Genomic DNA, 21,233 nt, shown 5'->3' with positions numbered 1-21,233 from the left:
ATAAAAAAAATCGTCAATACTTAAATGCTAACACATTTGCGCCCTATTGATGCATAATTTATGATATTTGGCAGTAGCTTGGTTTCCATCAACCTATGTTTATGCACATTTCAAAGTAAAATAAAAATACATTTTTCGTAAAAAAAGAAAGATTTGGACATTGGTGCAAATAATTAGCCTGATCTCACAAGGAAATGCAAGTATTTTACATTTTCTCAGTTTAGTGGCTAATTTGTGTGAGTTCAGTCGTACAAAAATGTAAGATTTTAGGAAGCGTGGCACCAAACCCCACCTCTAAACCCAACCATCATTGGGGGACAAGCAAATCGTACTAAACTGTACAAATGAGATCGTACAAACACATACAAAATAGCCACTAAATCAAAAAGTTATGAATTGGTGTGACATAGCGTTATAATCATTTAACGGAATAATGGAAGATGAAAACTAACTTGCTGGATAAACTCTGACATAGTACACATTACACTCAAGTGAGTAATCAGCTGTCTCTATTAAGCTTGGTTTATCCTTGATGCGTTTGCTAGTTTGCTTGAGTGCGTGGAGCGATTGTGACGTCATCACGGAGTTTGTGGAGATTCGCTTTGGGTGCGCGCAACATGATTTCAGCCAGCGGAGAGCACAACATTTTTTAAAACTCGAGTGAACAGTCCATGCAGCACCACGTTTCTTTTAAATTAAATATGACTTTGAAGAGATTTTGTCTGAAACAGGTACGACTGTACCAGACATCTTTATGATGCGTTTATGCATGATCATAGGGAGAACCAGATGACCAATAATTCTTGGCTAGAAATTGCAATATCTGTGGGAAAGGAGGACATTTTTTATGTAAAAAGAGAAAAAAAGAGTACATGGCAAAAATGGATACCCATGTGGTTTTTAATAAAAAATTGCAAAATGTTTTTCCACCATTCACAGGTTTTACACTGATGTAAACATTACAATTTTGAATTTAAAACAATTTAATAGTAACAAAACTAAATAAAAGTAACAATTATTTCTTTGATAACTGAAAGAAATATTTGAACCTCAGTTTACTATATACTGATGAGCTGTTTCTCTAGGCTTTATTGGTGATAATGGTCAGGAATGTTGGGCAATTATTGTCTTTTCAGCATAAAATAGGACAAAAACGTGCCAGACAGTAATGTGTCAATTGTGGAGTGGGCTAAATCTAAAAAACATCAGTATTTTTTAGTAAGTGTACTTTTCTTTTTTGCCTATTATTCTTGCCGTAATAAAACATAGATTTATAGAGCAACCCGTGTTCTGTTGTCATTAATATTTTAATAAACTTAAATAGGTAAAACTGTCCAAGATATGAACAAAATTAAGTGATAAATCAAAGTTTGATTTAAAAAAAAATAAAAATCTTGAATGGTTATTAAAATCCTTATTATCATTAAAATACTTAATAAAAATCATTAAATTAATCTGTTCAAAAATCTTGAATGATATTAATGATCTGACGTAGTTCCGGAAACTTTACGGGTTTCTTTTGACCGCCCCCTGTCGTTTAAAAAATAAAAATACCACAATGGTAAACGTGGCAAGTGTAAAAGCCTCGTCTATTTTGTGAGGAGCACCGGTATAAATCAAGCTTTATTCTTGTCTTGTTTGCTGTTGGTGACAAGGCTATAGCAATACTGTAGTCATCTGTGCGAACAACATGATAAACTTCTTCAGGTAAAGATGGAAACCTAGCTAGTGACATTTTGTGCCTCATCATTTCAGTTAGCAGAGCAGTACCATAAAACAGACATGTTGTGGCAAAATGCCACGGAAATTAACAAATATGTAAAAGGGCCCCTTCCCACTGCATGTTGACCAGCACATTTTGCATTAAAGAAGATGAAGCAATCACACTTATTTGTTGAGCTTAAATTAGTCAACCATATAAATGGAGTTTTGAGTGCTGACTAAATTCTGTGAGCAAACGACAAAAAAATGCAAGATATGACCTGAAATAATAATTCTACACTATTTTAATGACAGTGCATAAGTCACACTAGAAAAAGATTTATTTAACACAATGTACAATAAAGTGATGATTTTAAGAATAAAACCAGTTTTGAATAAATGTTTTAATTGTTTGATTAAAAAAAAAAACAATTAGGTGCCACTTCCAAATGCATAAATAAACAGATTTATCCTTATTATTTTGAATTAAGTATTACATTTCACTAAAAATATTGTGAAAAATTCAATTCAAACTCAGAGCATGCAACAAAAATAGCTTTGTTTTATTTATTTGACTGTGGTTTGACTCTTATTTTGCAATGAAACCAAGAGGTGTACTGGATTAGCATCGTGTGGCTTATCCGAAAGTCAATTCCACATCACAATAAAGTATTTATAGTTCTGTTAAGAACATTTCTCCTGAAATATTACACAGCACAAAAAGTTCTTTATAATGGAAAAGAGGTGCTGATTATTAAAATGTTTAATGAAATGGAAAAAGAAATTATTTATTAAGAACTGTTGACCAAAAAAAAACCCTCTAGAAACCTTCAAGTGTGTACTAAGACAAGCCAATCAGCATATTATGTTTCTGTGTAAACCAAGGTGGAGTGAACTGCAGACACTGATTAAACATGTGAGCTCACAGTGTTTGATTTGATGGCCACAAATACATCAAAATTAGCTCTACACTGAAAGAGCAGTGAATGGGGAGTGCCCATAACCAGCCTGCATCGAGACAAACTAAGTGTGACAGGAAAAACAAGTGTTCGCAGAGTGTTTGTTTGGTTTTAGGCCATTTCAGTGTCAGTCAGAATTAAAATCAGACTGCAGTTTGTGGCGAACGATAGATCTCTAGTGTAAAAAAAAAGCATGTGCGCGAAAAGAGCAATAGTGCCTGTTTAGCAGGAAACAGTTATTGGTGAGTCAGTTGGAGGTCAGGTCACTTAGAGGTCAGGTTATCAATGCGATCATGGCCTTGTGTCTGTAGATCTGACATAACCATGTCTAACCAAAAAGAATCTACAGCTCTAACTAGAAGAGCATCACTTCTGCCATCACTGTCTGGCTTTCAGCACTGCTGTACACGCACTTAATTGAGAGCTAATAACATAGGTCAAAAACTTGTATAAAAACAAAAGCTGATATAAACGTAAAAATATTAGATTAAAATTAAGCATCATTTCTGGTCTTTTGGTTCCATCTGATTTCTGTCAAGAGCTGGAGGTGGCAGCCATCTAGTAACTTTTTAATGCAAAAAAAAAAAAACCCTGAAATACATGCCTTCTTATTGGTTCTTTCAATGCAGTAATGCAATTTGTAAGGGTATCACGATCCTCCAAATCCTCGATTCGATTACATTTTCGATTCTAAAGGCACGATTCGATTCGATTTTCGATTATGAATAATTAATTAATGACCAATAATTATTTGTAGCCTACCGTTTAAACTACCTGACCTGCATGGTCTTTGTTTTACCCATAAACAAATCATACAGTAAATGAATAAAGGCAAGCTACACACATAATTACCACCTGTCAATCACTTTTTTCTGCGGGACTCGTGAATAGGCAGTGATCTGTGTCGTTATAATGGCATCGGTAAAAAAGACGCACAACCAACAGGTACCAGCCAACAGTATCTGAGGTGTTCGCTAAAATGACACAGTACAAGTGAGTGAAAGTACAAGTGACTGCCTGGACCTGCTGTCTCCAGCTCATATGGCTGTGTGTGCGTCTGTGTCTGTGTGGTCACGTGATGTGCATTTTCAGAGGTAGAGAGGAAGGAGGGCTGCTTAGAAACGCTACACGCCACTGTGGATGTCAAATCGTTGTCGTTCTAAAATGCCATTTAAAAACAAAGACAGTGTAAACATGGCCTGAGTGTGTACTTTCCGCGAGCGGATTTGCAACGAGGGCGGGTGGAGGATCACGATGCCGGTGTTGTCTATCGGACGAACCGTACGTAATACGTAAATAGCAGAGCTTGCAAAACTGTGTTATTTTTTTTTTTGTCGACAACACGGACGTTGTCAACATAACTCACTGGAAATCCGAAATGCTTACACAACGGCGACTTCATTGAAAGAGGAGAGGGTTTAAGCTCTGTCGACGGGTCTCCTGCTTCTGCAGTTTAACAAGCACTTCAACAAGCCTGTTTTTTCCCGCTTGACAAGCCAAGCTGACGTGACATGGGGGCGTGGCAGCATCGATGATTCTATTTTTTGATTCGATAATCGAAATTGAGCATAAATTTCGATCGATTTCAATTAAAAATCGAAATCGTGACACCCCTAGCAATTTGTAATAATTACTTTTATTATTTTAACTCCATTGCTCACCAGCTCTGAGTATACGTGTACACAGAGAAACAATGCAGTGGAGTGATAAACACTGAATTGGGATGGATGTTATCACGTTTCTCAGAGAATGAGAACATCTCAAAGGGGCCTTATTCAAGCACATTTTGAGCTTGAGTTGAATTCATGCCTGTAGATAGAGGGGTTCCGGTGGTTCCACCAACAGCCAAAATTTACAGAATTTGTCCTTTTAATTATTTTATGCAAATTTTAAAAATAAATATTTCATAATAAAGCATAATTTCAAATAACTATGGTCAGTAATTTGAATCCCATGAAGCCTCAAACCACATGAATGTGAAATGAGTTACGTGACTTAGCCCACCGAGCGGTAGCGTTTGATTTTTTTTGATGCAACATCCTCATGCATACCGAGTAATGTTATGGGTCGAAACGAGAAAGAGATGGAAGAGAAAGCAGGCAGCAGCGCCATTGTCAAAAATATTGACATATGTTCAAAAAGACTGCCAAACAGGGTAAGGCTAACACTACTTCCTAACAGATGAGAATCTGTTGCTACCATGAGGTTCTATCTAGACTAACTGGCCTCATTAGCCGGGACGTCCTGTATATTGGGCTTTATTGCTTTGTCCTGTGACCTCCCATTCTTTATTTTTGCCATTATTTTTTTCAAAAATAAATGTCCAATGAAAACTTTAATGCAAAGCAAAGTCCTCAGCTGTCAACTTTCACTTCACAGCAAATAGTGCTAATCCCATCATGTCTGTGCTTTTAAGGATTTTTACACCTGGTCGTATATTCGTTTTATTCTGATTGGATACAAATCCGATCGCTCTGACAACTTCTGAAGGAGGTCTGGAACATATTCTAGATAAAACTGGACAGGTCTTACTATTTGTTTTTAGACACAATAATTTAAATGAAATAAATGATGACCTGGAGAAAATCTGACCTGTGCCTCTTTAGAGAAACAGCTTTAAGTGCTGCAAACTTTATATATAAATTATGAGCACATGATCTTTGTAAGCAACTTGACAACAGTCATTATTTTTGTTACTGCAAAAAGCATGCACATGAATCCAGCAGTCAAGCTAATCTATCACAAAATATTTAATAAAATGTCACTAAAGTGCAGTATTTAAACTTATATCATTTAAACTGTATTACTATACTTCTTAAATACAATATTTGAGGAAAAAATGCAGAAAACAATTTTTAGAGAAAAAGGCCGTACTCACACTGTACAGTTGCCTCGAACCGGGCCAAAGCACGCTTGTCCCCCTTCCCGTCTCCCCCGATGGCCCGCACTCACACTACAATCGGGCCTGGGCACGCTTATGTCATTGATGCTGCGCTGTTCAGTTAGCGCTCTCGCTCAGCATCACAGTGGAGATTTCTCTAGTTATATCGTTTAAGTCGTATGATATGCAGTGACATGCAGTCAAATATTTCGCCAAACAGTCCTTAGGTATGCGGTGACACGCATTCAGATATTTCGCCAAACAGATCCGCCACTTTTGGCGCTCATAAACAATCAAAAAGCCCTCGTGCTGCAGGAATGAGGTTTGCTTAAGGTGCGCAGCTGTCGTGCAGTGAGGGGTTTGTGTCTTTAATAAACTACGGCAGTTTGCGTTCACTGAACAGTAAGATTGATTAATAAATCCATATGAAACAGTCCCTTAAAAGTCACGTCTCGCTTTTAGTTTCGGGCTTTGGAGCGTTTTGCACTCACACTACAAGCGTACCGTGCTCAGGCCCACCTCTTCCAACCGGGCCAGGGCCGGCCAAGTGAACCATGCCTGAGTCCGATTCAGCACACTCACACTTCTCAAACGATCCGGGAAACGGGCCTGGGCACAGTACAGATAGTACTAGCATAGAGATAGACAGCATAGTGTAAGTAGGCCCAAAGACCCAACCCCCAACCCACCTAATGTTGCTAATATTTGTGCATTTTCATTGACTTATTACTGAGTTAAATCACTTGAACTTGCAAGATAGACACAAGTTAGTAGAGGGTTAGTATAGGTTAGTAGAGAGTATTAAAGACTGTGTAGGGAGCCTGTAATTGTGAACACCGTTAATGTATAAAGCTCTAATCTATCGCGCCGTTATCTGAGAACAGCGTGGTGCGAGGACAGGAACTGAGAACCACTGATGTAATGGTTACTTAATTATCACTAAATTTGCCACATCTGGTGGAAACCAAACAGCTTTGGTTTTACATTTAACTGGATTGTATTAATGTTTAAGTTAAATATTTTATATATTAAATTATACTTTTATTTTAGATATTTAAAATACAATATAGTTTATCTGTTAATAAGTAGAACTAACAAAACACACCAATTATTTAAAGTGTTATTGCACTTTTTCCCCCATATACCTAAATTTTCTTTTTAAATAAGCGTGCAATACATGGGCCAGTATAAGATTCTTAGGGTATACTAACCTTGAAAAAAAAAAAAAAAAAATCACAGTTTCACGGTACCACTGTATTGTGATTACTGCTTTAAAATAAGTTCTTTTTTAAATGTCTGGGTAAAAAAAAAAACTAAAACTTTTTCCCCTTTGAACACAGTTTATTTTATTTTGAGAAACATTAAAAATATTTTGAAACAGTAAACATTAGGGATGTAACGGTATCAGAATTTCACGGTTCGGTAATACCTCGGTATGAATGTCACGGTACGGTATTTATTGAATCATTTACAGGAAAAAAAAAACTTTTGAAAATACTCCAAAAAAAGTGCCAAAAGTGTCAATGACATACAAATTAGCCATCTATCTGTAAGCTTTGAAACACTAACTTCAATTTTAATAACAAAAAAATATTAAACCATGTAAAAAAATAAAGTTTCAATTTAGTATTGTTGAAAACTCATCACATTCAACATTTAATCACTCACTCACTTAGATAGAGATGGGTTTAAAGGAAAATTATCATATAATTATAATCTGGTAAAAGCTGGTATCTCTGGGCATTTACAATGTCCCCTGCAACAGAAAAAAAAACCCTCTCATTTGGTACTGAGGTTTCTGGAACAAGAGAGATATGACTTGGCCCAGGTTGACAGCAGTGGGGTAACATTGTGCATTGTCTTTCCCCCACTTGAGAAGACAAATCATGAGTGAGATAGAGGTCTCTTTGCGGTACAAGTCAATGTCTGAATCAATCTGAACAGTGTGCTGTGTTTCTGCAGTCCCCATGACTTTTATTAGTCGTATTCCCCAACTTGCAGGCACGTGCACACATAGGGCTCAACCTGTGCAGTGCACATGCCCTTTTTAGTCTTGGATAGAAAATGCCCTTCCAAAACGATCAAAAGTGCCCCCGCGACGCGACACACCCTCCGTCCAATCCAGCCCTTCAGTAGGCGCGCGACAACACCTCTCTTGAATATGCGCGCTCAACCCCCCCTCGGCGCTTTACAATACGCGCGCCACAACACAGCTGATCAGAACGCGCGCGACAGCACCGCTGATCAGAACGCGCGCGACAGCACCGCTATTCAGCACGCGCGCGGCGACAACACCCGCTTTAGGTTCGATCATTTCCATCTTTTTTTCATCTCCGCTACTAGCAGCACACTCCATTTCCGCATTACTGGATCTGTAGCGACAACAGACCGCAAAGGATTATGGCCACGCCGGGGCTGATGGGAAATGAAGTTTCAGCTACGTCCCGTTCGCTTCATTCGCCTGAGCAAATTTTCTCAGGAGACCTATAGTTTTACCGAGTCATGCGACTTCGGTAATATCGAAAAAAATTAATATTGCGGTATGACGGTATTTACAATACCGTTACATCCCTAGTAAACATGTTAGGCTAAATAATTCAAATGAATCTTTTATTTCTGCTGTCTTCATTTGTTTAAAAAAAAACTAATTTCTTTACCACTTAAACTGCATCTTTGGAAATCTTTTCTGTTGGAGATACTCTTGTCCTAAAAAACTAAAAAAAAAAAAAAAAAAAAAAAAAAAAAAGAAGAAGAAAAACAAATGTAAATAAAAATAATTTTACATTATTTAAGTATTACAGAAAACGTTGGCAGTTTTAAAACCTTGACTTTTTTAAACCACAGTTTACCTTGAAAATGGTTATCATCCCATGCCTACAATACACTACTTTTTAATTGATCGATGAAATGATTGATGAATACAGAAAAATCAAGTGATTAATATTGATCACTCTGTTTAAGCATTGCCCAGCACAACACAAAACCCAATGAAATTAAATGCTGTTGAAAAAACTCTACACCCTTGTCACATTTAAAATACATGAAACCATGAATATGCTAATTAGCTCGTGCCCTTTACAAATCACCACAGCTATACCTTTTTCACTTACTTTGAGTAAAGCAGTAAACGCTACACAATGCCAAGTGGCAATCTTGGATTAATGGTTTATAGGATTATAATGGATTATAGCCAACAAACATACAAGGGGAGCTCTCCTTATAATCACTAACATGTCATCTTAGCTCATAATGATTTGATAAAGTTTTGTCATAATCGTCTGCAATGCTATATATATAGATAACAAATGTCCAGTATAAAGGAAGTCATCCCTTAAAGATCTCTCTTTTAAAAGTAATTCCTCTTATAGGATACTGTACAATAATATATTTGTTTATATACATTAAGTTCCAAAACCTTAATTAAACAAAATAAGATCACAAACCAAAATCACTACACCCAAAATAGTTGAATGTTAAAAAAAAACAAAACAAAACAAAATAAAAAATGTAAAAAAAAAAAAAAAAAAAGAAAATCAAAGAGGACCAGAAATAAATATTATGTTTAGTTAAAATTTTGAAGTTTGTAGTTATCTATTTATGAATTTTTTGCAACACCATATTTTAAATGTATGATTTCTAAAGATGTTAGGTAACCACAGTCTTATTTTAATGAATATAACTGGACAATAAAATATTTTCGTCAAACTTTTTTTTATCAATATTGTTTATATTCGCTGAGAATCTATCTATCTATCTATCTATCTATCTATCTATCTATATATATATATATATATATATATATATATATATATATATATATATATATATATATTCTCATTAGGACTGAAATGATAAGAAATTTTTTGTTGTGTGATAAATTGTAACGAATCTTAGCAATAAGCAATAGTATTGTCATTTTCAGACATTTTAGGCCTCTGATTATATTTAAATATACCAATATAATAATATCATAAACACTTTAAAATACCTAGCTTTCTTACATGTTATTTTGATTCTGTAATTTGATGTTAAAAATGTAATTGTCCTATTATATATACTATTAAATGTCTATTTGGGTTAATGTCTAAATATAAACACCGGTATAATTTAAATGTCATTGTAAAATGGCTTTACCGTTATTTGTGAATTTGTAAATATTTATGGCAATGTCAAAACTTATTGAAGTCATCTCCAAGTATTGCACAATAAGTCGATTGCTGTGACAGGTCTATACTTATTTATGCAGTACATTGTTTACATATACAGTTGAAGTTGATTTTTCACAGTATGTGCGATAATATTTTTTCTTCCGGAAAAATTCTTATTTGTTATATTTTGGCTAGAATAAAAGCAGTTTTCAATTTTTTAAACACAATTTTAGGGACAAAATTATTAGCCCCTTTAAGCTCTATTTTTTCTCAAAAATCTACAAAACAAACTATCATTATACAATAACTTCCCTAATTACCCAAACCTGCCTAGTTAAGCCTTTATATGTCACTTTAAGCTGTATAGAAGTGTGATGAAAAATATCTAGTAAAATATTATTTAATGTCATCATGGCAAAGATAAAATAAATCAGTTATTATAAATATGTTATTAAAACTATTATGTTTAGAAATGTGTTTGAAAATATTGTCTCCATTAAACAGAAATTGGGGAAAAAATAAACAAGTGGTCTAATATTTTAGGGGGGGGGGGGGGGGGGGGGGGGGCTAATAATTCTGACTTCAACTGTACACTCCACACTATAAATTTATTCTCCTAATTTGCATGTACACATTCTTTGTCATAATAATAGTATTTAAGAGTGTACATGTTAATAGATTCTTCCTAATGCAAACATCTATTATTTGGCCATTGAGTTCAAGCAATCAGCAGATACAGTTAGTCAGAATTATTAGCCCCCTTTGAATTTGTTTATCTTTTTCAAATATTTCCTAAAGTATGTTTAACAGAGCAGGGAATTTTTCACAGTATGTCTGATAATATTTTTTCTTCTAGAGAAAGTCGTATTTGTTTTATTTTGGCTACAATAAAAGCTGTTTTACATTGTTTATAAAACATTGCTACAATTCCACAATGCCACATTGTAAGCTCTTTTCTACAACTGTTTTAGCACTTCCGATTAATTAGCCTATTGGGGAAATAACAAACGGCAGTAAAAGGTCAAACTACCTGCTCTAAAAACAAATGTGCCTAAAGCTACACAAAAAAAAAAAAACATAATACAATAAGGAAATACTAGTTTGCAACATCAAACAAAAGTGAATCAAGCCAGAAGTATTGGGTCAATAAGGTTCTAATGGCTGCATTTGTAGTAAGTGAAGAGTAAGGCCAATAGCACTTGAGCCATAAAAGCTTAAAGGATCAAAGTTTTTTTTTTTTTTTTTTTTTAAGAAATAGGCTACCTAGAATCATTAGTTGAGTTTTAGCATTTTTTAAACTATTCAGACAATCTCAGTCTGACAGAAACCCTTTTAGCTTAGCTTAGCATACAACATAGAATCTGGTTAGACCATTAGCACCTCGCTCAAAAATGACCAAAGAGTTTTGATCAAGGAACTCTGCTGTCATACCATAGTTACAGTAGGTGCAAAGATAATACGCAGTGCCTAAAAATAGTTTGAAGTTACATAACTGGGGACTTTTTAGGGACATAATATCACTATATCATATGCAGCCATGGTACTAGGGCTGTACAATATTGGAAAAATCTGATATTGCTGTTTTTTATTTTGCGATACGAATACAATTTCGGCAGGTGACTTAAAGAGTTCAATTTTGAATTAAATCATTAACTTTGATTAAAATAATCTTGTAGAGGCGCGAATCGAAGAAATTGCAAGCGTAAATAAGATAAAAACTAAAATTAGTCAGATATTCTGGTACAGTAATACGGTACGATATTATCATGATATTTCACCCCCGATAATAATAGATCACGATAACAGCAATATATCACAAGAAAACCATCCACAAAATATCATGATATTTGTAAATGAAGAGGGCAAATGAGAAATAAGAAAAATAAGAGATGTATTTCTTTTATTAACAGCCCAGATTTCTCATAATCGGAACATTGATATTTACATTTACATTTAGTCATTTAGCAGACGCTTTTATCCAAAGCGACTTACAAATGAGGACAAGGAAGCAATTTACACAACTAATTGACACAACTAAATACACAACTTTTGATATGCGTTTGAATCGCCATTATGAGAAGTCCCACCTTATGCATATCACTGTTTTGTCCTTCCACTATTACTGAATAATCAAGTGTAATGTAAAAAGTAAAACAGTGTTTATTCTTCATTGCTGATATACATATATTTAAAATATCATAAAAAAGAAAAAAAGTTTCTTAATTATTATGCTACAATGGGAGTATAGTTCCAAGCCATACTAACCTAGAAATAGGAATACATGATGTAACTACAGAGGAGTCAAGCTTTAAGTATAAAAATAATCTAAATTAGTTTTTTTTTTTTTTTTTTTGAGCTAATGGTCTAATCCGACTCAATTAATTTATGCTAAGCTAAAAGTACTAGTGCCAGAAGCAGAGATCGCCCAAACTGTATAACTCCAAAAAAAAATTGTGTGTTCCCTTAATGTATCAAACAGGATACTGAAAATATACCTTTATAAATACACCATCAATTAAATTGCCTATAAATGTATGCTGGTCAACAATAATCATGTAGCACTCTCAAAAATCAAAAGCACAACTCTATTTCTCCTGTAATGGTCTGTGAAGCTTCATTAACTGGACACTTCTGTTTCTTGTTTGCCTGTTTTGAGGCAGGTGTGGAGATAAAACTGATGAGCACGTAAACGGTTGAGGCCCTCATAAATCACAGCAGTGACTGAATCAGCGTACTGTGCTAAGCAGAATAAAAGACAGTTTTTGCAGGGAGAGGATAAAAAAATATCTCCGGCGGTTTGTTGACCCAGAGTGACCACTTATCCACCTGGCACTAAAATCACAGAGGGCTTAAACTTGCTTCAGAAATGGGGAATGACACATGGAAGGATGGAAAAGAGATTATGAATAATCATTTTTATCATCTCTTGCACTTGTTTAACCTTTAGTAGTTAGATCACAAAAGTGCAGTGCCTTGTCGCTATTAAACAAGGAGTACAGTTTGCATATTTTATATCTTAAAACCATTGTGACATAAAGAATATCATATTCAGCTCCAAGGCTCTATTAATATGAATTAGAAAGAAGATAACCACTGTTTAACTGTTTAGTCATAGGCCCAGATGGGATCTTCGTCAGCAGAAATCTGCAGATGCTTTAGCCAATCATTGAGTTTATTTTTTTGCTCATATCTACATATAGATAGATAAGTAAATATATAAATTAGAGTTGCACGGTTTACCGGTACTATGGTTGAATCGCAATAATATGGCTCCAAAATACTGGCAGTGCCACTATTTTTTAAAACGATCGTCATTAATGGTTTATCTTTAGAAAATAATGTTGCATGTGAAAAAGTCACTAAAATGCTCACACGTTTGTATAGAATTTGCACCTTTTATGGTAGCCTATTGCCCGTTTTCTGACTGTTCATTTTAAACACACGTCTAAATCTGTTCATTTCTGTTCCTGACAATATAATTTAGTAGCTACAACAACCACAACAATCTCTTAAAAAGAACGACTCAAAACGTAAAATTTTAAATACCAGACAAGACAAAAAAAAAAAAAAAAAAAAAGAGCAACAGGAAATATTGAAACTCTTTTAGGCCAAATCATATAGCCTAATTTTCTTGGAAAAATACTCTTTTTGTCATTAATTTTGTGCAGTATTATTTGTATCTTTATTTTAAAGTATTTTTTGTCTGTCAGTTATCTAGAAAATATTTTAGGTGAAGTCATGATACAATACTTTATAAGTATTATGAATTAAATCGAGTAGGCCTATTATAACATAGTATTTCGTGCAATTTTCTTTATTTCATAGAGTTGAGTTATGAGTAGGCCACATGGAATCTGTGCACACAGAATTCCACAGATTTGTAGCCCATCATTGATTCTGTTTATTTACTTCTGTAAATTTACATTTATTTATGTTTTGAATTAATTTCAGTAATATTATTGACTAATATATACATATTTATATAATTTATTTACAATATAGTTTGTAAAGTAATATTTTCTGTCTTTTAGTAGATATATTATATGAAAAACCTTGTTTGTTTACCAAATAAAGTTGATTTTATTGGATTTGCACTTTAAACATTAAATACAAAGTTAAAAATGTATTACTTTATTTCATATATTAAGGTTTTAGTTATGATACTCCCAAAATCATTCTGCATAAATCTGCAGATTTTCAACGAAATTCTCTGCAGAAATGGCAAAAAATATCCGCAGATTCCATCTGCCCCTAGTTATGAGATACAGTATTGCTATACGACTTAGTATCACAATACTTCAGCGTGTATAGTATTGTAACACAAATTAATGGTATATATATTGTTTTAATATGATTTACGTCCACTAATATGATGTACACTAATATAAAGAAAATGTCATAGTTTACCAAGGCCCCGTTTACCCTGCCAGTTAAATGTGACCCAAATTCAGATTTTTTTGCTCATATGTGACACTGACCGGACCTGTTCTATGACCATGTAAACACGAAAAAAAACATGCATTGGGATATTCAGAGATTGGTTTCAGGCCTGCTTCATATGTGGAAATAAATCAGATATAAATTGGATTTGCGACAATGTGACTATATCATAAACGGGCAATTCAGATTTATTGAGGCATTCAATTTTGTATGTCATTAAACTTGCGACAATGTGGTACTTTTCAGCAGTTTAATGACATAGATGGAAGAGCGTGTGTGGAGACGCCAATGCAGTAAACACAAACAACAGAGGAAGCATGGAGGGGTATAGCGGTCAGTGGTCAACGGCAGAAGTTACCTGCCTTCTTGCCCTGTGGGGAGATGACTCAGTTCAAGATAAGATTAAAGGGTCCTACAGAAACAAATCTGTTTGGACACTATATATTACCCAAAGAAAACAAGCTGCGACGACAGCCCTCCTCTTCCTCAATATTATTTTAAAGTTAAGCGAACTTCGCATATTTCGAGTTAAAAGCAAGACAATTTCTTACATTGTGGCTAGTGTGGCGCAGATGCTAAAACACACCTTTATTGCATGGGTGATGTCGTAAATTGTATGGCAAGTGTAAACACATGAATCTGATACAAGTCACAATTAAAAGAACGTGTAAACAGACAAGCAAAAAATCAGATATAGGCAACAAATCGGAATTGGGCATCAAGACCTGACAGTGGTGTCAAATATCAAAAAGAAAATGAAATTTGCTATGGTAGAAGAAGCCACTGCGGATCTTAAAAGATGAAGATTAAATTTATTAATTAAGACTAAACAAATGCGCAGTGGCTTTTGGAGGCTCTTTGGGAGCAGACGTGGAGAGCTATGGAGATAAAATAATGAACCACTTTGATGACATACTTTGACTTAGAGATTTTAGAATGACCAAAAAATTTCAGATATTTTACAATGTAATCATTCCGCTGGTTTATTTCTTCAACATCGTCCCATTGCACCCATTTTTGTAATTACGTGACCTGTTTAAACATTCACATGACTTTTTGTTGACTCACAATTTATGCACATATATATTGTTATCAGAATAAATGTTTTCAAATTTTACGCATATTTTCAAAGAGTGCATAAAAATATGTGGATGGAATCATAGCTGAGGTTACTAAGATAAAAAAAAAAAAAAAAATGTTCCACAAAAAAAAAGGTCTCCACAAAACAAACCGCACCATGTGCAAAAAAAGTCCCTCAGGCTGGAGATACAACTGAAGTCTTTTGTAGTTGACTGACTGACGATTGCCATTAAACATTTTTTCAAAGATACTATTCACTTCTTTGTTCTTGAACTTTATTCTTTAAGAGAATGGTTAGTTCGTTCAAACACATCATTTTAATCTAACTCTTTCATTTTGGACAGCCTGATTGAGGCGTAGTGTAACAAAGTTCTGTACAGCAAACTCATTAAATAGACTTTGGACCTTTGAGACTTGTAAGTCTTCTTACCTGTAGTGTACATGCGTGACTGTTGGATCTCTGTAGCCAAAAATCCATGTCTGAATGTCCATGGGTCTTGCATTAGGATAGGCGATGGTCATGTCTATTACCCACTGTAGGCCTTTAGGTTTGTTACCTGAAGATGGAAAAACACAGAATCAAGCAAGAGAAAGACATTTGCCAAGTTAACTTGAGTAAAATGAAAAAAAAAAAAAAAAAAAAAACTCTAGTTTTATGGCTAGGAATTTATTATAAAAGAACCAAATTGATAATCGATTAAAAAGTTTGGATTAATTTCCATCAACTCAGCAAAGAGATTTTTTTCCCAGTTTAACCATTTCATGTCTGTGATCACACCGGCGTGATTGGACATTCAGAACAAGTCATCAAATGCTAATTTAATTTGATAATTTTATTTTTGGGGGGGGTGGGGGGGTCATGTCGCCTCCCATCCGAGCCTTGAACCGCCTCTTGAAAAAAAAACTCTGTATACATGTATACATATATATATATATATATATATATATATATATATAAAATAATTGTCTAAAAGTAGAAAGAAGACTGCATTATCATTTAAAATGCATTTAGAAACAGTTGAGTTCCCCCTCCCTTTCCTCAAAGTGGTTCTGTGTGCTTTTTTTCCCCTCATCTCACCTACTCACACACACGCACACGTCAGGTGTGTGGCTGCGGCTGTGTTAAGTAGGGGGTTTTATCCACCTTAAATAAAGCGATTCTTTTCAATGCAGTTAATACAGACTCGTTCATGAATTAGTTGTGGCAAAAATGCTGATTACAGATGTAATTGTCCATGAGTCTGCTGTATTAGCGATTAAAATTACTTATCTAGTTAACAATGCTAACGCTAAAGCCGTTTTCAATGCATTGTTTATTTGTGACGACTTGGCATAATGTTAACTTAACATTAAAGACCACAAATAGCATATTGTTTAGCTGAGTATTTGCTAAATGAGCACTGTGCTACACTGTGCACACTAACCCCACAGTATTTTTTGTATAATCAGTTTCTATTCTGTTTTAAGTGACTCAATTAATTTGAAATTAAAATGTTTACCTTTTTTAATTCTTTGTCTTTATTGTTGTGATTATTGCTATGATAGTTTTGCATTCTTTATGTGAAGCACTTTGAATTACCATTGTGTATAAAATGTGCTACAGTATAAATAAACTTGCATTGCAGTGTCATGTATTGGCAAATACAAAAAAAAAACAAAAAAAAAATGACAGAGAAAATCGACATAAGATCATTTTTCAGTGCAGCTAAACGCCAAGTACAAAAAGTTCACATATTAAGGCAATTTGACTAAGAATGAGTGCTTATGAAAATACCAATGTCACAATATTAATCACAGGCAAAGGAGAAATAAATGATTGAGAAACAGGCAGAGCAGGGTCAGTCAGATGTTCAGTGTCAGGTAAGGGTGTTGTGCTTTATTGAAGGGATAATGACAATTCTTTTGAGGGGTGAACAATTTTTCTTAATGTTTTCGTAGTTGTGGCTGTTTAGCAGAAGAACCTCACAGGCTCACTGATTTACAATATGATCGGTCATTTTAACAAGCTTTGTCGTTGAACCTGAGAAAAACTTTTAAAATAATCATAATGACGTAGTCTCCATGCTATAATAATAATGATGAAACCATTTTTAACAGCGGGACATATCTTTATTAGTACAATTCGGCTGTATTATTTGTGTCCCCTTCAAAAAATGCTGGAAAGAAATTTTATATTTATTGTCCCCCCTACTGTTAAATCAGATTTACGCCCATGATTGAGCTTAATGACAAATACCCTGCATAACAAGGATGATGAGTTCAGCACAGGAGGACTTGGTGCCCAAAAACATCAAAGTCAACATCTCTGGTGTAGGATTACTTTAGGTACCCAATAGGAGTGTCAAAAGTAATTGTTTCTTTGGTGCACAGCGATGCGGACAATTCTGTGTTGGTTCAGTTATAATCAAAACCGGTTATTAGGTTTTGATGGCATTCATCTCATATGCGCTATATTGTAGTAGATTTTGCTTACTATGGCGAAGAAGGCGACCGCGTGTAACTAAAACACTCCAAGATTTTAAAACAAAGAAACTCTGCACTGTTTACTGGTTGTGTTAGCTGGACAGTCTTTCACTGACAACAAGCACTTGTCTCCAGAGTTTTTTCCTACGTGTCCATCATGGATCAGCTGTGATCAATACTGCTGTTTATAAGTGTCAATCTTTAGTGAACAGCGCCAGATCACAGCCAATCACAGCCTTTTCTGTTAAGCACGTGACCAACCATAGAAGTGTAAGAACTCACTCGACAAGGCGGGATATTTACATTTGTTTATTTGCTATAAATGCTCATGTTGTTTGTATTAAAGGACAAAGTTGTATTACAAATAATATATGAATATATTTCTGAATTATTGCGCGGTGAAGTAAAATACACAAGTGTATGGAAAGCATCATTAATGCACAATGATTTTGAATTGAACCAAATTGATGGGATGATAGTCATAACCACACCCAACCGTGAGACAAGAGTAGGTTCACACCTCTAGTACCCAATGTACATACTAATTTGTTACACCTTTACTAGGTGATTTTTAGATTTTTTTTGCCTTATGTCTGTTTTAGAGACCTATTACAGGTCTGTGATAAAGATCTAGTTGTTTTGCTTTGGAAACATGCTTCAGATTCACAATGTAAAACTGTGTGTGTCAAAATCGAAATCACAATATTGTTCAAGAAAATCATGGTGATCTCTTTTACTCATATTGCACAGGCCTAATAAACACTGTTTATGTTAGTAGAACGTTTACTCTATTCCTCTCCCAGTTAAACAGCCACTTACTTTCATGTATTTCGGAAGACAATTATGAATAAACATGTTAGCATAATAACATGAGCATAAACATCCACTGATCTCTCCTTCAACGTAGACTAAACATAGCGGCACCCTTCACATTCATAGACCAAAAAATATGATTATGAGTAAGCTGTTCAAAAGACAAAATACACGATTTTACACATCCAAATTAGAATGTTTGTCAATATTTGGAAAAAAAAAATATTCTCAGTGGGGTTGCAGTGTAAACTTTATAGTGATGCGTCTGTGATAGTTGATCAGCAGGAGTATTTAAAACGCATGTATGAAAGGTCTAAAAGAACTAAATTTAATGATAAACTCTTGCTTGCTAATGGTGATTAGAGGTCATATATAGCTCCTTCAGATTTTTTTAAATTTGCACCTAATAAACACAATATATATTACAGAAATTTACAATGTCCACATTAGGACGTACTTGAATACATAAAGCAACATGTAGGATTCTATGGGCTTTGTCTCACTTTCATATTAAAATCAAATTCTACAACATTATTAGTAGGGCTGGGCGATTTGGCAAAAAAAAAAATAAATAAATAAATAATCTAGGTTTTTTATAAAGTTTGACCGATTCACGATTTTGATTTTTTAAAATTGTGTTACTAGTCTTCTCAAAACATTGCAACAACATGACTGAAGTAACATTCTCTTTAAAAGTAACTTGAAAAACCATCTGGTTAAGGAACATTGTATTTTTAATGGCCATGTCATACAAAAATCGGTCAAGGTGTAAATAAATGTAAAACAAATTCACAAGTTAAATACCGTTTCTGAAGATTTGAATAAGAAATATTTATGTAAATATTGCAGTTGCAGGAACACAAAGGTATTTTTTGCAAGTTTTGCTGAGCCTGGGAAAGATTGGCTGTCAGCTCGGCTTTGACTTTGTCTTCTTCAGATTAAATGACAGGTTGTAAAGCTGCTGCCTTTTTCTTAAAAAGATACAGTGGAAGAAAAGGACTGAACATGGAAACTGTAAAGCCTAATTCAACCCAATGTGTGAAGTTGTGGACGTATAGCAGGAGTATATACAAGCACCAGATGTGTGTCTAATATAAATAAATATATTTAATCTATTTTTCTTTTTCCCCCTTTGAAATACAGATCATTCGATGCGCTTTGCTCCACTCTCTGTATTATGCTGCCTGATCTGTCTGGTTTTCAACTAGGTCCGCTAAATGACATCATGGGGGCGGGTACTTCCATTTTCACTGCTACTGGCCCTCACCTCTGCTCGTGTTCAAACCAAAAGATTGGCGCAGTTTTTCACATGGCAGGCTTTTACGTCCTCACATGTTGAGATCAAGTTTATCGACTTGATGAGTGAATATGTCTTGACAATCCACACAGACGTGACTCAGACTAATGCAACACGTAAAATCCTACATGACTTCACGCTTTAACAGGCAGTCAAGCAGGTCGTACACCAGAAGCGTCACGACACGACGTGCACATGATAGTTTAAACTATCACACACCAGACGCGCACATTCGCATGATATTTAACATGAAACTAATCAGATGGCGCTCTGTGGCGCGGCTGAAATATGAACTGTGAATCGTGGCTGGGCGGTGCTGGTGTGTGTATAGAAACCTGTTTAGAATTCTAAAATGCATGGCGCAGCGTGGTGCTGCGCGACGCGTTGCTGAGAGGCGCTTCTGGTGTGCTTCCTGCTTCTTAGAGTGAACCAAAGCGCATTGGTGCCATTATAATGCATTAAATATACATTTTTTTTTAAAATCGTGATTTCTCGATTTGATTCAAAATTTAATCGTCTTAAAACGTACATTCGAATTAATTGAAAAAAAAAATAATAATAAATAAATAAAAATCTGGAAAAAAAAATCTCCCAGCCCTAATTATTGGATAAAAAAAGTTGCTGCTATAACAGACCATCCTTTTACATTAAATTAATCCGTTTAAATCCTGTTCATAAACTATTCAGTGCACATGCATTTCAGACACGCAATGTTCACGTTGAACGCATGCAATAAATCATGCACTTGATTGAGCATGCACTTTTTTTTATACAGCTTATTCACTACTCGCAGGGTTCAAGAAGAATTAATTTAAATAGTGTTAGTGAGGAAGCGATTCCAGAACCAGGACTCAGAATTGATTCCAATAGAAGCCCAAACTAGTTTTACTCTTCCATCCTAACTAGAGCTGTGCAATTAATCGAAAATCCAATATCGATTTTGATTTTAGCTTCTAACGATTATGAAAAACCATTAATCAAGATAAACGATTAATGCATTATATACAGCCCCTTTCCAGTTGTACACATTTGTTGCTCTTAAAAGTGCGAAAGACTCCATGCTTATGTGCTCTCATTCGAGACAAGGAGAGCACACACATCTAAAGTCATCTTAAGGTGAGCAGTTTAATGATCAAATAGGTGTCAAAACACGGTGTTTAGTGATAATTCATATTAACCCTCATTTGTGAAATAAACGAGTTGAGAATCAAAAGACACGTGAAAGAGAAACTATTAAAGTGACAGCACGCAATTCCTACTGCCGCCTATTTTAATGCTTATTAATCAAACAAAAGGAGAAAATCCCTTATTGCTCTTGACTGAAGGACTTTTGTAGCTAAAGTGTTTTTCTTACAGTAAAGATGTTTACAGTTTTTTTCATATTTTTATTCTATTGTATTTATTTTTCTTTCCTTTGCAGGGTGGAAAATAATTGTATATATGCAGTTGAA

General features: G+C 34.7%; 1 protein-coding gene across 3 annotated transcripts in view; it reads right to left on the bottom strand.

Annotated features, from left to right (window-relative positions):
• lpgat1 (lysophosphatidylglycerol acyltransferase 1) overlaps positions 1-21,233 on the bottom strand; it is a 92,944-nt gene that overhangs the window by 19,603 nt on the left and 52,108 nt on the right. For 2 of the 3 annotated variants that reach the window (XM_005160439.5, NM_001029958.1), the window contains 1 exon segment: positions 15,640-15,766. In XM_005160439.5, coding sequence (XP_005160496.1) covers positions 15,640-15,766 — 127 coding nt within the window. 3 annotated transcript variants of the gene reach the window in all.

The sequence above is a fragment of the Danio rerio genome, chromosome 20, assembly GCF_049306965.1.
Source record: "Danio rerio strain Tuebingen ecotype United States chromosome 20, GRCz12tu, whole genome shotgun sequence".
Taxonomy (NCBI): domain Eukaryota; kingdom Metazoa; phylum Chordata; class Actinopteri; order Cypriniformes; family Danionidae; genus Danio; species Danio rerio.
This window is presented reverse-complemented; position numbering and strand designations above follow the sequence as displayed.